Raw genomic sequence first — 17,213 nt, 5'->3', positions numbered from 1 at the left:
GACGCATATAGATCTAATTACTTGTGCTAATTATATTTGTCATGGCACTACTAGCGTTGATAGTAATAATAGTGTGTGCCAATCCACCCAATGGTCAATTTAATTAACCGCAAAACGATCGTCATATACGATATAGTAAGTGGAAGTATTAATAGAGAGAATTAAGGACAAAGGCGTGCTTCGTCTTTTACCACCGTTTTCTGTAATAACGTTACAGCGTTTGGATTCATGTATCACCTTGTCATTGAACTATTAACCATTATATCCAACTAATTAGTAACACTATTGGTATTATTACAATTAGGATGATGCCGCTGGTTAATAAATTGGCCTAACGCTAGGCGACTTTCTTTCTCTAATATTTTTGCCTACAGTTTAGTGTATAATGCCGACTATTAATGTCTATAGAGACTTACTTAATAACAATGTCTACATAAAGATACTGTTTAATCAAAAACCATATTGCCTCCTTGCTCTATTTACAGATTTCCAAACTTAAGGTAGCTGAATGCGAACGTCACGACACATGTAGCGCCTGCCTCCAAGCCCGAAATCCTTACTGTGGTTGGTGTTCCCTCGAGAAAAGGTAAAAAAGAAAAAAAAAATTCATCACAAAGATTAGTTCTTTTCCTTGAAACTGCAAACCTTAGATAAACAAACTGTCCCGGCTCCAATGTATAGAATATTTTAATAGAAACGTATATTATTGCTAGAATAATCTGGCTAAAGTTGAACGGGCACAGGTCGTCCAGGAATTATACAGGTCTATACTGATATACATAGGTAGGCAAGCAGATAGATGTGTATACACCATTTCTTTCATGTTAGCGTTGGCTTCATGGTTAAGTACAAAAGGTATCCAGCCGTATGGACGCACTTTCCACATCCGCCGAAAAACAACTGTTTCACGCTGTTACCTTCACTTGGCCTACCCGTACTGTCCTAGCTTGCAAAGCTTCGAATAACGAGCGGAACGTCCATGCCATAAAGGGAAACGTTCTACCATCGTGGATATCTTTGTGGTGCTAGTGGTGAAGACGACCGAGGTCGTTCTACTGCGCCAAGCAGTATCTCCTTACACTCTATGCGTTTCAAGGGAGTCTTACTCTCCTTCGAACAACCGGCCTAGCAGAGGGCCGTCTGCTGCCTCTGCTGAAGAAGCAGTCACCAACCTCCAGTCGCTTTCAGACCTGCTCTCGTTGAGGGACCCGTGGGGACCGCCTTAAAGTTTAGGCAAGCTGTAGTAAAGAGGTTGCATGACTAGACCTTCATGGGACCAGTTTCAAGGAGATGTTTAGGAAAGGAGAGGGATAAACTCGGCGAGGCTTTTTCTGGGAATGCCCCAAGGGGATGTTCGCATGCGATGTACTACGAAGCGAAGCTAGCCAGACAAGAAGACAGGCCGTCACGAGCCACGCACCGCACACAGGAAAATTAACCCTCCACAAAGTGTTACGAGGTATGGGCGGAGCAGGCCCACGGTCCGGGTCGTGGTCTAACTAGCTTGGCAGGAACATCGCTGGACACGGACGACCTTACCAGCTTGCTTGAGGCGGCTCTCAACCACTCAGCCACCCCATTCTGGTCGGGTAAGCCGACGTTCACCGACCAGCCTCTGACGCTAAACATGTGGATGCATGTTCATCAACACCAGCAGCAACTATAAGCTACCCAGCACAACACTGCCGACCGTTGCAAACTCTGACGCAGTCGGCTTTCACGAGGCAAGCCGAAAGCAGTCAAAAGTCTGCTACTCCCCCGTCCATGGCACCTAACGAATTATAGACTCTCGCACACCCTGGCGGTTTTTTCGAGCTTTGACGTAGAGAGGCGAACTGTGATGTCTACCCGCATACGTACAGTATTAGATGGATGCTGCTGAAGGCTGCGGTTAGGAAACTTTGCCTGAATTGCTTAAGAGACAAATTCTATACTAGCAGTAGGGAGCGTATAGGCCACACATGAATCTGTCACATGGCTGGCGAAGTGTCAAAGTGAAGTAAACGTGAGGATCCTTAAGTACAGAAGGATGGCGAACTTCGCTCTAGTGGGGGGTTAAAAGTAATTTATATGAATAGATAGGAAAACGAGCACGAGATAAGAATGTGCTGGTTTATTATGCATTGCGATCCACACACACACACACACACACACAAAGGTTATGTTATTTTTTATTTATCATGAAGTTACATATCTCGCTTCGCATGTTGTTCACTTTCTGATCGTTGAATCAACGGTTAGTGCAAACTTGAGCTATAGATATTACACAGAATAACGCTTGCTGTACGCGTTTTTGTTGCGCAGGCAAGACGCTTTTAAATGATTATACTATATCTTTGAAACGCTTACATCCTGTTACAGATGTGCGGTTAAATCAGCCTGTCATAATTCGACCGAGGACGACCGCTTGTACGCTACTCGATGGCTTTCGCTGGATTCGCAGCAGTGCATCGATTTCCAGTGGATCCGTCCGGAGCAGCTGGCGGTTTCCGCTCAGTCCTCAATCGAGATCTCGATCAACCAGCTTCCGAAGCTTCCAAAGGGCGCACGGTACATCTGCGTGTTCGGCACCGTGAAAAAGGTGCCAATAAGTGCTCACGAGACGCCAAGTGGGCTAATGTGCGCCGCCCCCCCAGTGCACGAAAGACCTAGAGTTCCCGTAGGCGTGGATTCCGTTGATACCCTACTGGCAATCCGGTCGTCAGAAACTAACAAGGACTTTCTCCAGCGTCCCTTTACCTTTTATGATTGTTCCGCGCACAAGACGTGCGCATCTTGCGTGACCTCGAAGTTCTCCTGCAACTGGTGCTTTTCCGATAATAAGTGCTCTTCCGATTCATCGTCATGTTCAAAAACGGTCATCTTCGGCGAGAATGTAAGTAAAGCCATATATCATATCGCAAGGGCATAAGGCTATATATAAGCATAGCATAACTAATGTTTAGTGTAACTTGGAGAAAGTTGTAATTTCAAGTTCAAAGAGCAGCTCCTGTCAACATTAATGACTGCACATCGACTTACCCTAGGCGCGTTACGGTACAGAGACCATTTAGCGTTTTGAGAAGGTCGAAAAAATTATTTTTCTTTTGTAGAGTCGGAGAAGAAGAATCTACAGCTCACCATGTTTGTCCCTCGTCAGTCTCATCTACCCAATCTTTTTTCCTAAATCATCTGTTTGATGCTGTTCTCACGCAGAGTCATTGACATTCACGCAGGGAAACAGGCACGATACTTATACCAATCATTTGCAAAGGGCGTTGAAGCAGTGTATAGTATGTCTTTGGAGAGCTTTCCTCTGTGCGAGCAACCATACCCTTAGATTTTCCCGTGTGCAACAACCATCACCAAAAATTGCGTATTCCGCCGCGGCATTTTCTAAAAGTGGGTTGTTTGTTCTAACACCGAGAGCACGACTTGGGCTGCAAATGCAGTTGCTAATCCTAACACTAACGGAGCCTGTAATAACGTAAAAAAACTGCCTGGTTTTACCGAGTCGGGCTAAACGAACGCTTGAAAAGTTAGTCGGTGACGAACAACTTCGTGGATCGATGCCATACCTTGTTGGTCTAGCTTGTCACGCATACTCTCCACCATTCGATTCCTTTCACGTTCTTTACTGCCGTCTGCATGTTTACCAGAAACAGGAAATCCCTAAAATGGTGAGCGAGAGAGAGAGGCAGGAAAGGGCGGCAACCATTGAATCACTGGGCTGGTGCTCGGAAGAATCTGCTGCAGTCGACCTAGACAAGACCGTAGCTCACTTTGTCAGATACCTTAACTCGCCTTTTCTATTACTTTGTCTTTCTCACCTTCATATTTTTTGCTGTCGCTCACGTCGGTGCGTCTTTCGTTTCTTTGATGGGTTGGTAACGGGATAACTTCGCTGACAGCACTTCAGTAGCAGCGGACGCTGTGCGCTTCTTGTGCTGCAGTAGAATCATACTTTTCAAGTTGCATGAACAGAAAAATAAGACAAGCAGCATAGAGATAACTTTACATCGCAGAATCTTCAATTCGATCCGGTCGTTTTACGTGGACAGGGAAGTACGTGTCGTTCAACCGGTGTCATATCGGACCGGGCTTCCGACGCTGTCCGGATGACGGGCGGCCCCTTGGCAAACGAAACTCAGGGGGGGGAAGAAGCCTTGGTCTGATGAGGAGTGGCACACGCTAAAGAGGCAATAGTGACGACGTCATTCTCAAGTGGTGACTATGGGGCCCGTCTCCTCTGTTCTCCCTCTCCTTCTTCCCCTTTCGCAGAGTCCCCCAGATCGTCTGCTTTCTTCGGTTCGACTGGTGCGCTTCTAGTGTACTGCCCGTATCTCACGCCCTGTACCTGGCGCTCGCTTTCCATCCCACTTAATAAAGACGAACGCAGAAGGTAGAACAATTTGAAACCTCCAAAGGAGCGTGGGGGTGCGCAGCAAAGTGACATTAAGAATGCAGCAAGACGACAGAGGTATTGCCTTTAACGACTGTTTTCGAGCCAGAACAACCGGAGTTGGAGCAGATAAACGGATAGCTGAGATGAGTTGAGAGCGTAAATCTAGACAAACAGAGAGAAGGCGAAATCTTACATACCAGAAGAGAGACACCTTTGGTCTGTTACGTTACTGCCGCTGCTGCCGGCTTGTTTTGCCATGACGGGTGGCAACTTTTACTTTACCTACTTACCGTCATAGTTGCCCGCCAAAGTTTGGAGCCGCTTGTTGGAATGCCCTGCGAAGTCGGGTGGGCAAGGCCTCGATGAAAACAAGAAAAGAGGCGCAGGTATTGGAAATTGTCACGGAATACGATTGAACCTTGAGAGGCTTCTACAAGGCCAAAGATAGCGCAGAAGTGAGATAAGACGATATCGACTTTCCAAGAGCATAACAAAATCAAATTAAGGCTTAAACCTATAATCGATAAACGCGTGGAGAAATGTTCTAGGACACTTACCGAAATGCATTTCTCAAGCTTGCAAACGTATTTATTCAGAATGAGCCCATATATGTCCGTATATAAAGTAATTTAAATTATCATTGTACAACAGTGCTTGAGGTATGTGTGCACACTGTCACTGGGTGCGATACATTTCGCTGCCCTCCGTTCGTAATACATGGGCTGCAAACTATATACATATATATATATATATATATGTAACTTACTGCGTAGAATCGCTGCGCGTATGGTATCCATAGTGGTTATCTGTTCTGTTTCTAATCTGGTACCGTTAAACCGTACACGGTCATTCACTACTTGTTCTCTCATTTCGACACATTTAACGAACGAGAGCCACCAACGCGCGCAGAGCTCGACACATCCGGAACCTATTCTCGCAAGAGCACTAAAACGGCCGACTCTACTCCAGAGCGACAGGATAAAATGCCGATGAAGAGAATATGAAAGCGAAAAAAAGTCCTGTATTGCATTGCAATGCTGTTCGTAACGTACATTGCATCACAAAAACAGCTGAAAAAAACGTCATTGTCGACGATGGGGCTTTTGCTAGTGTGGTCATTGCCACGTAGGTGATGACTATCGCTAGTCCAACAGGATTGGTATAGCCCTGGCAGCGTACAGACGCTTCATAGAAGGGGCATTTGGCAGATAGGAACATTCCCCGGCTTACTCCGGCTTTGGCGGTAACGGTATGCTTCGTATCGTGTGCACGCAAAAAGACTCATTGCCGTTCTTTCCTCTCAAGGGAAAAGATAACTGCGATTGTAGACAGCCATCCTCCCCCGTCTTCCGTTTCGCCTTTTTTGACGACCCGTTTATGCACCAGCAGACTTCTAGGGGTGCTACGCTCATTACCCGTTGCTCTCCAGCGGATTTCAACCCCTGGCACCCGTGTTCCAACCACGCTCAACATGCACCTTAGTTTCGTATTCGTTCATACCGTATTCGAAGTTAGCCGTGCAGGCTAGGACGAAGCACAGGGACAAGAGGGGAACGTGGCGAAGGTTGGGTGGGTTAGGAAGGTAGATAGAGTAAGGCGGCTTTTTACGTCCACGCATTTGTTTCGTTGCAGTACGAGCGTTTTTCAAAGTCTGGGATTTCAACTGCTTCTCGTTCCCTGTAGCCTAGGGCCGGCGAGATGAGCGAGAGTTCTGTAACTACTTATGTGGAAGGACGTCTATTCGTTTCTCTAGCTTACCACCGTTTGCTGGTTGGCTGTCGAGCCTTCTTGTCTGCCGTCTCATTCAAGTCTATGGCATGCCCTGATATGTGGATTGTCTGTAGTTTGATGCCAAGTCATCCCAGTCTGTAGCCCATTTTAGTTGTACACCCACCCCTCTTTAGCTGTATGCTTCCTTTTCCCCGGTTCTGAAACTAACTTGGGAGCGGTCACGGGTCTGGCGCATAGAAACAGCAAGGGGATTAGGGGCAAAAGGGTACCAGAATACCTTTAGGGAATTCGTCGCTTACGCATTTGCTCCATACCTGTTTTTCTTGCTACTCCACCAGTATTCACTGCTGTGACGACCATTACGATGGGCACGACCCCCCATGCGGCTATGCCGCTTCAGTCTAGCTAACGCTGAAGAAAACGATCCGCTTTAGGCGGGACAACTTTGACCATGAGCACGTGCCTCTTCTACGGGAGGCGTAGATGCGAATATGCGCCATTCGACGGAAAGGCCCTGTTCCAACATAGGCGCATTGCTGAGATTGAAACTGAATGTCAGGGTAGGGGGACGTATTAATGGCGGCCGCATTGATGACTGCGGTCTGAAATCGAATTGGAACAGCAACAGTAACGACAAAGCTAACGATGAACCACCGGTCTGCAGCCGTGTTCGTACAGAAATGTTTAAAGCTGAATAGATTTGATCTGTATGCGGTTTTGTTATAAAACAGTAGCCTTCACCTACCTAAGTTAGGTAGTCCTCTCCGGTTTGAACTGGTGGTTTAAATAAGAGGGTTTTGTTTATGTATGCGTGTAGGGAAAAATTCACGGAAACAGCCAAAATAGGTGTTTTCACAATCAATATCAACATGCTGGGTCAGCTGTAAGCTATAGCGAGTGATACGATCTCAATGTTGGGTTGTACAGCATGTAATGTAACATCAGGAACAAGAAAGTGTTTCAAAAAGCATGAACAAATCCTAGCTAAAAAAAACTATTTAGGTCACAGTCGACGTCGAGATCAAGCGGCTCCGCAGGTGTTGGCCATCGTTTTCGCTGTCCTAATATCTAATACTATAGTTTTTCGCTGACCAATATTCGCCATTGCCGTATTTAACTCCCTTTAATTTCATGGGTGCGCACCTTCGTATGCAGTTCATCCACAGGGGTGAAATTTTAGCGACTTTCTCGTAAGTGTACGTCCTTTCCTCGTGTGGAGCTCCAGGCCCCGTTTGCCACCGCCCCCTCATTCGGCCTCATTAAGATTATGTTTAATTATTGCCGCCACTATCTAATGATGGCGGGATGGCCAGGGCTCTGCTGACGTTATGGCGATTTTGCTACCGGCCACTGCTAGACTTTGCTTTGATCTGACCTGGAGAGAACCCAAGCATATCGGTAGGAGACCGGTAGGGATCAAACACCCGCGACTAGCCCGAGTCGACGGCAACAGCTGGAGCTAGGGTTTGGGTATCTTCGACGTCGAGTCGACGATGTTGGAAGAAAAATTACCAAATGAACTATCAACGACAAGTGTCGAAGGAACGGAATGCGTATGATGAGCTGCTGTTGGTGTGTATAATACCCTAATAGGTGGTTAGTTGGGTCGAGGCCGAGGAAAAGCTGCTTTCGTCGCTGACCGGTGTAAGAACTATATTGAGATTGCGAGCTTTCCAGGCGGGTGAAGTAACGCGTGCAGGCTCTGTGTGAGTACGCATCCCACCGTGACCCGATTTCGTAAGTCCTCTAGGCGTCGGCGGCTTTAACCCAGATTGGCATGCCATCTAATTCTGACTCATCTTGGAAACCTCGAACAGGGTTTAAGCTCTTGTCGAGTGCTTATATATATATATATTATACATATTACAATTATGCATCTATGTATATATATATATATATATATATATCTGCTTCGAATATTTCAAAGAAGTTTCCGAAATAAAAAAAAAACACGTTCGTAGTATATTTTTGAGATGGCAATAATATGGAGGATGGAAAAGACAGCAAGAAGTGGATCTTTCGAAGGCCTTTTTTACAAAAAAATAACTTCTGTCACAAACGCTTTAAGCGCAGTTCATTGCAGATGCAAAGGCGCCCTCAGGATCCCTCAAAGTCTTCATTTGTGACAATAAAGTGATGAATACGGTTTCATGAACATATTCTCTCAAATCATCGGTAAAAAAATAACCAGTCAGTACCTGTGTCCATCCGACCTTGTGTATACAAATGTTTTTGCCCTGAGTGTTATTTGTCGTCTCGATTTTATTACTATATGCAACCAAGGAGCTTATCGTTGTGTGAACAAATCGGTGAAGTCTGTTGGTTGAGCTAGTTGTGTTGGGGTCTATTCGACAGACAGAATCAGACATTCGTTATACATCGTGAATGAATATGGTGAGACTGAAGAGACTGCTTTGTTTACAAAGAATTTCGGTGTTCAAATAAAATCCTGTTCTCTCGGAATGGGTGGCCGAAGGTAAACGGAAGAATGGCCTTAAAATGCAAGCAAATACAATGGTGTACAGGCTGTTCAGTTCATTAGAAGCGCCTAGAACTTGGAAGAAAACTTGAGCGGTCGCAGGCGATCACCGGCATCGTCTGCGATAACAATAGAATCATTAGTTTCAAAAAGGACGAAGGAATAACCAGAGCGGCTTCGGCCTGGACGCACTGTTCTACTGTAGACAGTTCTCACAAGAAATGTATATCTAATAAATTGCAGCAACACGAGCATACAAAGTAGAACTAAACTCAAACTTCTGACATCTGTCGTTAGAAATGTATTAACTGTTCCGCAGAATGTTTACTAAAGTTTCGTTAAATTTCATAGCATATCAGTGACCCACGATTGCTGAAAACTCAACGTGATATATGCAGATATGAGCAGTATCTATAATGGTAGGCAATACTAATAAATATATGCTTGAATCAATCAGCTATGAATTTTGCCTATTAATCGTTCGTACTCGAGGAAAAAATCATTCGTGTTATCATTTTGGTTTTATCGATTCCAGAACCCAATTGACACGCTCATGAACAAGGGTCGTGGATACTGCCCTTCGTTCGAGGTGAATAACTCGATTCTGCTCGCTGACGGAACGAGGTCTGAAGTGACCGTTGAAGTACGTAACCTCCCCAGCCCAGCTGTAAGTAATCATTTTATTCCTAGTATAGTATATACATATATATATATATATATATATATATATCAAATATTCTGCGTAGACTCTTACAAGGGTTGTACTCATACTATTGTAACTCAAATTCCCTCAGAGATCGTTGCCGCACAATAATCAATAGAACATATTTAGCCCAGCTAATTAGGAGCATCGTCTTTACCTACTGCACTATGTACCCTGCTGGTAAAGTTTTCACAGTTACTTGCCTGTACCCTTGACATCATAGGCCGTGTAACCTATTTCGAAATTTTGTTTTAAAGCAACAATTGCTATTACCTACGCAAGATGATATCCGTCAAAGTTAGGTATTACAAGACGGCGTCAAGCACCGAGCGTCTGGTGAACGGCGTAAGTAGCCGGCGTCAGGTGTCCTAATGTCCCTCTTTATTCTGACACGTTTTCCATTTTCGGACGATTCGCGTCGCTTGTCGCTGATTTTGCCGCCATCGTATTTTTTACTACTATATCTCTCGTTCTAAATAAGAGCAAATCTATTACGACGATACCTGTATCACTTTACACTGTGTTCGACAGTAACGCAAAATGTCAGCTGAACTAGAAGTGAGACAACCTGCTATCCTTCATTTAAAATACACGCAAAGTCGGGCTGTCCATCTGCGCTACGACCACACCAACAACAGCAACGTCAGCAAAATGGAAGATATAACGACGCTGCAGTCGTCGTCTGCGACAGGTTGAGAGAAACAGTTTTACCGACAAAAAAAATAAAAAAAAAACTAGCAAAAAATCAAATAGAGCTAAAAATGGACGGATGAAGGAATGACTGAAGAAAAACTCCTCAGTTGCGGAAAAGCTTTCTTAGGACACCCGAGATAATGACCCTTGGCTAGACACTGTACACAGTGCAAGATTTACTATAGGATAGACGTAGGGTAACTAAAGGCACCGCTATGCCAATAAAACGATTCTGAGCCAGAAGGGAAAGCTCATTGATATTTGCAGGGCCATTTTCGGCAGTCTTATGGAGGACCGCTTGTACTAACAGCTCATAAATGCATTGCAATATTACTTGCGGAGCAGGAAAGTTCCACGCGATACAATGAAACATACTTGGGAAGTTAATTGAGAGCACTTAAGTACGTGTCAGCCCATAGACCTGCAAACGGCGAACGCCGCCAAATAGCTAGCAGCGACTGATAAAAACAGATAAAGATCTTTAACGCAATGACACTCAAAGACACCGATTCTTATTTTCACGTTTCAGAGCAATGATACCTCTACCACTGTCGCTACTACTCGATGATATTTCCTTAACCACACGAGATATTTACGTTTTAGCTCATCACGATATCGTGTGGCGGTTGTTCTAGATTCATTTAATTCAAATTATGGCTTTTAACTACGAGACGGGAAAGAGCAGGGCAGAGAAAAGCCCGCCATTGCCGAGTGCTGACAGCGGTCGCCATTGCGGCATGGAACAGAAAAAAAAACAGGAAAAAGAGAGAAAGTCAGAGAGAGAGCGGGAGGGAGGGGTGGCGATCAAATCTAATGAAGACGCATCAGCAAGCGAAGGGCCGTTGTCATCGGCGATGGCAGCAGCAACGGACTCGCCATCGTAGACGCCATTAAGCATGATGGACGTGGGCCAGCGCCCGAGCGTCAAATAACCACGAGTGCGCTGGTAAAATATACGTGCATAATGGCAATTTTCGAAGCGGTCAGTGTAGCTCTTGAAAAAGAGACGCCAAGACGAAGATTTCGTTCATGTCGGAAATGCAGTAAACAAAGTCGTGATCTGATGGAAGACCGATACTCCTTTCAGTGGCGATGGCCAGCCCGACTCGCGGAGGTTCTGTCGCACACCAGGGACGCGTTCCGACGCCCAAAGGCACAAGCTCACGCATGGGGCCAAAGTTGTAGATATCAAGCAAGTAGTGCACTTGGAGAGCAATACTATAATATAATAGGCCATCCAGCGTTTTGCTGGTTTAAGCTGGTGACACACGAATCAGTGTTACAAGTTCCTAACACAGAGGCGCCAAGAATGACTTTGCTAACAGAAGCCTGGGCTAACTAGCAGACGAAATAGAAAAGGATACATATTGAGCAATGGTTCTGACATCAACGATAACGTACAGATTTGTTATACGGTACTATGTCATCATATGGACACTTACGGAAGCGAGAAACTTTAGTGAAGATTTACACTGATTTATGAGATATAGAAGGTCTATGGTCAAGCTCCATAGGGTGTTATTTTTTTGTCGTTAATAGGTCTAGAGGGAGTTGTCTTTAAGGGAAGTCGGAAGAGGATTAAATGTAAATTTGTCGCAGTTAAATAGTTATTTTAATGGCCTAAAATTAATTTGTTGCTTAGTTTTTCAACGCTGTTTCGTACGAGCAAAACCTGTTAACCGTACCGGATAGGTTACGGTTAGGAAATAGATAATAGAGTTGTCCATTTAGAAAGGAAGCAGAGATTGGCGTCGCTTTTCGCGTACGAAGCAAATGAACAATGGAACCTGGTAGTTTTTCGGGTATCAAGCGTCAGTCAATAGCGCTGTGAAAAAGGCTTGATAAATTCCTGAGGCCAGAGACTTTGGCTATCTAACGCCGGCTAAGCTGGATCCTCGAGTGTTACTCGAATTTTCGCTCGATCCCTTTGCGTTTATGGTGTGTGCACTCGTTGGAGATACTCCTGACAATTTTCGGTCAGTGCAGTGATTCGATTGTTTAATGAGTATCGTGGCGCTGCGGTAGTAACCGTGGCCAGTTGGAACTAATGAAAATTATTTTTGCTTTATTATTCGACCCACGAAAGGCCGCATATAGCCTGAAAGAGCATGAAATAACAACGACGAATTTCCAAGAACGAAGTCGATTGGTTTACGACGAGTAAAACAAGCGCCTCCATACCGTGAATATCTACAGCGGAAGGGCGTTAAAGTTTATATATTTACTACACTTCAGTCAAACGAGTGCCCAGTGTACACTGACAGTGGCACAAGCGCAGACCTAACGTATTGTATCATAAAGTGGCCAGAGTTTCAACGCGGTTCAGCCCTGTTGATCGCGAAATGCCATAAAGATGGAAAACGTTTACTATCACATGCTGAGAACGCCATTGTTCTGAGTCGAAGTTTCATAACCCCGTCATGTTAAACACTTCCTTTACCGTAAAAAAAAGCGTTGACAGCCGAACGAGTAACAACTGAAACTAGTAGCGAACCGTACGTAGCCTATGCCCTATACAGATATATAAAATGTAGTCAAATATATAGGCATGAAGGCCAGCAATGCTATCAAAACAACGGCAATTTTAGAGCGGCTTAAATCAATGGTCGGCGTTCGCTAATCTGCTCAAAATGTTTTTTTTTTTTTTTTTTTCTAATTCCTGTTCGTTACTTCGCTGCTTTGAGCGACAACGAATCGATTGATTTGTTTTTGATGATCCAAACAATGATTGTCGAAGCTGCGCCGCGCACGCAATTGAAAGACTGCCACAATTTAACAGTAAATTCTGGCTGTTGTTGTTGTTGTTGTTGTTGTTGCGGCTGTCGTCTGTCTGTCTGTCTGATGTCTGCTAAGCAGGCAGGTACTGTGAAGATCGCGTGGAGTGGCGGGATTCACCCAAAAGGGTGAAGCGACGACGCCTTGACGAAGACATACAAAAAAGGATCAGACTGGTCAAGGGACCAGCTGAAATGATGGTCATCTTTGCAATAGCCAATCTCATGAACAGCCTTGGTTTAGCGGTAGAGAACGTTCTGACAAGGAACTAATAGCTTCTGCATTATTCATGAATGTCATAGAAAAGCAAGAGCAGTAAATTGTTTTTCCTAAATTCACCACCGAAAGATAAACTAAATGATCCAATTTATCTTTGTATACGCGCCTTAGCTTCAGTTAATTATGACAATATGTTAATACAGTTATAGTTCGTTGCGGCCGGCCAATCGATTCACTATGTTAGAGCGTACAATATTTTCTGTAGGCGGACGATGGACGGCCGCCAGCTTCGTATCTGACTGCAACTCACCTCAGTTATCAGGACACATCAGAACGTAAGAAGTTGCCTTTACCGGAACAACACGATATATCGATGTAGTCTATGATCAACGGTTATGGAACAGCTCACGGTTACGTCAGCCAAAAGAAATACTAGAAAATTTAAAGTACTTACGATCGTTTTGAGTATGATAACATAAAAATTGGACGTCGGCGATGGCCGCTGCGTTGGCTGCACAGGTGCGACAAAGAAGAGCGAATGCTACGAACAGAACGTTGCTTATCATAATACGTAAAAGTTATTACAGAGGGTGAAGCCATTACCGATCGGGTTTTCAGCGTCGCTTTCAGATATCGCTTACGCAAAGGTGAAAAACGGCTCCGAGAGGGAATTGTTAGATTTTTTTTGACTGGGTGCTGGTATAATACATGTGGTGAACATGCTGGTTGCAGCTGCGTCTGTTAACTTTACACCGTGGTTACACATAGAAATGTCATTATGTAGGCATCCATTTTATCGACCGAGTGGGAGAGAGAGAGCGGGGGGATGAGAACGTACGTGAAGCGCGTGTGCGGACATGAAACTGCGGCTAAAATTTATGATCAGTCCCAGATTCCTTATCAAGTTGGGCCGAAGAGCAAAAGTCACAACTCAGTTTGTGCCGTATGGCTGGAGGGAGGTACGCCTCTGTGAACGCATCAAAAGCTAGCAGATTGCTAGTACTGAAGTCAGGCCATCTTGCACACGATACGGGGGTACCGAGCGCAAGGAATCATCATATTTGTACATGGTCATGTTCCATATATGGAAGCTAAATGGTGCCGACCATCTAATGAAATTGTACAGCATCTGTTCACTCTGAGCAGATTGTGGATATGCTATTATAGAAGTTCTTATCACGTATCGGCGACGGCACAGATACAGACGGCCAATGACACAGGCGAACCGTATGGCAGTGCTGCGCAAAAATATTTATGTGCGGAACAATCGATGGTTGCGGTGTCGATGCCGACATGATCACGGAAGGTCAGGAAGAAGGTGACGTATTTGCCAGCTGTTCAGTGCGAAGGTTTTTGCGTTTGAGCTTGTACGAGAATGTTTGCCGAGTGTCAAAGCTCATGCGGTGCCGAAAATGATTCAACAGTGGACGGCGATACTGTCCGGAAACGTTGATGTTTACGTTTCGTACCTAATGATGATGGTGGTAATATTGACGATGTTGCTAGGGATGACGCCGTTCAATGAGCTAATAATCACAATACGGGAAAATAGCGCCAACAGGGATAGTGTCGAGCTTCTCTGACTAAAATAGAAATGAAGGCAGTTTTTCAGTACTGATAATAACAGCCGAACAGCAGCAGTATAGTAAACAATAGGCCTCCATATAGAAATCAACTCGATCGACTTGTGTACGTTCTTTTGTCATCGATATTACTGCCATCAGCAGAGTCATCTAGGTAACTTAACATTTTCTCGAAGTTCGATTGGCATTTATCTAACTTAGCCGTGTCGCTCAAACTTACACATGCATACACAACGATGCGACACGGCAAAACCTTCACGCTGATTAGGACCACTGACAAGTGTCCTCCAACAAGCACAGCGAGCCACCCTCTCTGTCTTTTCCTTTCCTTGTTTTCACTATCCGCCGATGTAATCAACTCGCGTGCATGTTCGTCCGCTTGATCCTAATTTAAATTTCACCACTATTGTTGCTATCGCTGCCAATTAAAAATGAAAATAGTGGTAAAACCATCGGAGCGTAATAAGACGCTTCCCTGATTACAGCGGGAGCATGTAAGGGTAATGCGTGTTTTTCCTACTCCTTTTAGCTGACAACAGCGATACGCCTCTGTTTACCTACCTATTCACGCTAGAACATCAGCCACTGATGAACGGAAGCCTTCGCGTTAGCTCATCGCAACCTCGCCATTGGCTTCACCCAGTAGTTATCGATCGTGTTTTCTTCATCTGATAACTCTGCGGGTAAATAGCACAGCGCCTGGCGGACATGCAGATATCTGGAGACATTTGTCGACACTCGACATTGCAGCACTAGAAGCGGCAGCAACGTCAGCGATTGACCCTGCACTGTGCTGTCTCTTTATATTCGGCTCTTAAGTGAAAGAAACGAGCAACGAAGAAATCGAAACGCAACGACGGCCAAAGCGGCCATGGCGAGGGTCCTTTTTTGCTGACGCCCGGAGTTGCTGTTTCCGCCGCAATGACTTTTTTACGGATGCTACGGCTCGGATTTCCACCGTCGAATGACTCTCGGTACTTGGAAACTCGCTCGGCGACTGGTGTTGAATTCGGCTCGAGGGTTCCGAGCTTATCTGACACTCGTGCAGGGTAAAAAAACAGTTATTGGCTTCGCAAAGTAGTGTTTGTTGCAGGAGCTACGAGCAGACACACGTCCCGCTTACAGCTCCGCTGGCTATGCGTCACCAGCTATAAATAGTGACGTGGTTTTGCCTGGTCAGGGTATCATTGTGATCTGTATTATTAAAAATTACTATTATTACTTAGAACAATCGAAACAATAGAAAAGGAGGAATAGGAAACAATGACGAACAAGCACAGAGAGTATTATCAAGGGATAGACTCGTAGCAGCGGTGCGACGACTTTACATAATTTATAATTATAGACATGGCAATCATGGACATTTTACAGTACTGCATAATCGCACGATAAAATGGTGTCCTTTTTGGTGCACTATCTGTATGATACGATCGTTGAACAGTATGCGAAATGAAAAATAGTAAATTGTTAGAAATTACAGGTACCGCGGAATTATGAGAGGGTACAAAATCTCCAGTAGCTAGAGTTTGTTTCTCAATATCCAACATTCATATATAGCGGATGTAGGCTTGTTCTGGACAATAGACGCAACCTCATTGGTGACAAATTCCTATAGCGTCAATAGTAGGAGATGTAGCGTTCGTCAGTTTACTAGTAACGTTCGATGTTCATTCTCCCTTTGCAGGACAACTTTCAGTGTCTGATCGACATCGAGGGTCGTCAGACGAAGGTGTCGGCGTCTGTTCGTCAGAGCCGGGTTATCTGCGGGGAAACCGAATACTCATATCGAGAAGCTCGTGGTGAGACGGCCGCCCAACTAACCGTTCTCTGGAATAGGGACACATTTATCGGACGTACGAACGTCACGTTGTATAAATGTTCGCTGCTAGGCTCACACGGCGGCCGGGGCGACTGCTCGCTTTGTGCCTCCCGTGATCCGAAGTACGAGTGCACCTGGTGTAGCGGCCACTGCACCTATGGACCGACGTGCAACGAACCCGTGCAGATGACCTGTCCCCCACCGCGAATCGACTGGGTAAGTGATCGATTTCGAACTTGTGTTGAATACCTATTCGGTTATTGGCCGACCCTGGGCCTGCAATATCTGATTGTTTCAATTCCAGAGTATCTTGTACACAGTACTACAGAAGTTATGAGATACGCGTTTTACTTTGTGGCCGCGCAGCGTACGCGTGTCCGGTGTATTGTTTATTTAGGACATCTCTAGTCTATAAGTAGCATAGGCAGGCCTTTAACGATTTGATGTCGTAAGCCGTCGTTGTGTAGATAGATACACTTGTTGTTTCTGAAAAAACCGTTTCGTGCATATCTACGTTACAAAAACGTAACTTGAGTAAATTTGCCCATGTGATATTAGCCTCGCTATATGTTTTTAGGCAAAGAAATTTTAAACAAGAGAGATGTTAGGTTTTTGCGTAATTTTTCGTGTCTTTTTTAATATACTTGATGCTGGTTGCTGGGAAAAAGGATGTTTGTCAGAGAACGATGAAATGCTAAGGCTGACTATTGATAAGGTCAATTCTTGTAAGTGGAACTGCAAACGCAGAGTAAGCTGGTCGTATCTATATAGATGGATAGCATCGACACTAGAGTTTCGCAGTGATTGATACCACAGAAGTGCTATCA

The 17,213-nt window shown here is 44.8% G+C and overlaps 1 protein-coding gene across 1 annotated transcript in view; it reads left to right on the top strand.

The window, feature by feature from the left end:
* Positions 1-485: 485 nt before the first annotated feature.
* Positions 486-17,213, top strand: part of PlexB (plexin B) — a gene marked incomplete at its 5' end in the record, with an annotated part of 37,148 nt that continues 20,420 nt past the window's right edge. Inside the window, 4 exon segments of the mRNA XM_022834020.1 lie at positions 486-586; positions 2,362-2,875; positions 9,130-9,261; positions 16,252-16,602. Coding sequence (XP_022689755.1) covers positions 486-586; positions 2,362-2,875; positions 9,130-9,261; positions 16,252-16,602 — 1,098 coding nt within the window.

Source organism: Varroa jacobsoni, unplaced genomic scaffold, assembly GCF_002532875.2.
Source record: "Varroa jacobsoni isolate VJ856 unplaced genomic scaffold, vjacob_1.0 scaffold_489, whole genome shotgun sequence".
Classification (NCBI taxonomy): domain Eukaryota; kingdom Metazoa; phylum Arthropoda; class Arachnida; order Mesostigmata; family Varroidae; genus Varroa; species Varroa jacobsoni.
Note: the sequence above shows the minus strand (reverse complement) of the source record. Positions and strands in the feature narration are given on the sequence as shown.